General features: G+C 62.5%; 1 protein-coding gene across 1 annotated transcript in view; it reads right to left on the reverse strand.

The window, feature by feature from the left end:
- Positions 1-218: 218 nt before the first annotated feature.
- Positions 219-742, reverse strand: part of LOC144678467 (tetratricopeptide repeat protein 5-like) — a gene marked incomplete at its 3' end in the record, with an annotated part of 10,223 nt that continues 9,699 nt past the window's right edge. Inside the window, exon 3 of the mRNA XM_078538236.1 lies at positions 219-430. Within this exon, the coding sequence (XP_078394362.1) occupies positions 219-430 (212 nt within the window). The remainder of the gene's footprint in view (positions 431-742) is intronic.

Below are 742 nucleotides of genomic sequence, written 5' to 3' on the forward strand. Positions count from 1 at the left end.
GACACTGACCAGAACTGGACACAGTGCTCCACACGGGGACTGACCAGAACTGGACACAGTGCTCCACACGGGGACTGACCAGAACTGGACACAGTGCTCCACACGGGGACTGACCAGAACTGGACACAGTGCTCCACACGGGGACTGACCAGAATCGCACCCCCTGCTCCGCTGTCCCTCCACCCACCCCCTCCGAACCCCGGCCCCTGCTCCCTTACGTGGTTGAGTGCTCCGGAGAAGCAGGTTTTTGCAGCTGAGATGTCCCCCTTCTTCCAGTACACCTCTCCCAGCTGGTTCCAGGCCTCCACCAGCCCAGGGTCCAACTTGACAGCCTTGGACAGGGCTTCCTCTGCCTGGGGCCTGTAGTCCGCCACCACATTGAGCGCTTTGCCCTTCAGCATCAGGATCTGGGCCTTATTGTGGATAGAACCTGTGTGTGGGAGGGGAGGGGGTGGAAAAGAGAGGGAGGGAGAGAAAGGAGAGGGAGGGTGGGAGAGAGAGAGGGAGAGGGTGGGAGAGAGAGAGGGAGAGGGTGGGAGAGAGAGAGGGAGAGGGTGGGAGAGAGAGAGGGAGAGGGAGGGAGAGAGAGGGAGAGGGTGGGAGAGAGAGAGAGGGTGGGTGGGAGAGAGAGAGAGAGAGGGTGGGCGGGAGAGAGAGAGAGGGTGGGCGGGAGAGAGAGAGGGTGGGCGGGAGAGAGAGAGGGTGGGCGGGAGAGAGAGAGGGTGGGCGGGAGAGAGAGAGG

Source organism: Cetorhinus maximus, unplaced genomic scaffold (assembly GCF_964194155.1).
Source record: "Cetorhinus maximus unplaced genomic scaffold, sCetMax3.hap1.1 HAP1_SCAFFOLD_4340, whole genome shotgun sequence".
In the NCBI taxonomy this organism is placed as follows: Eukaryota; Metazoa; Chordata; class Chondrichthyes; order Lamniformes; family Cetorhinidae; genus Cetorhinus; species Cetorhinus maximus.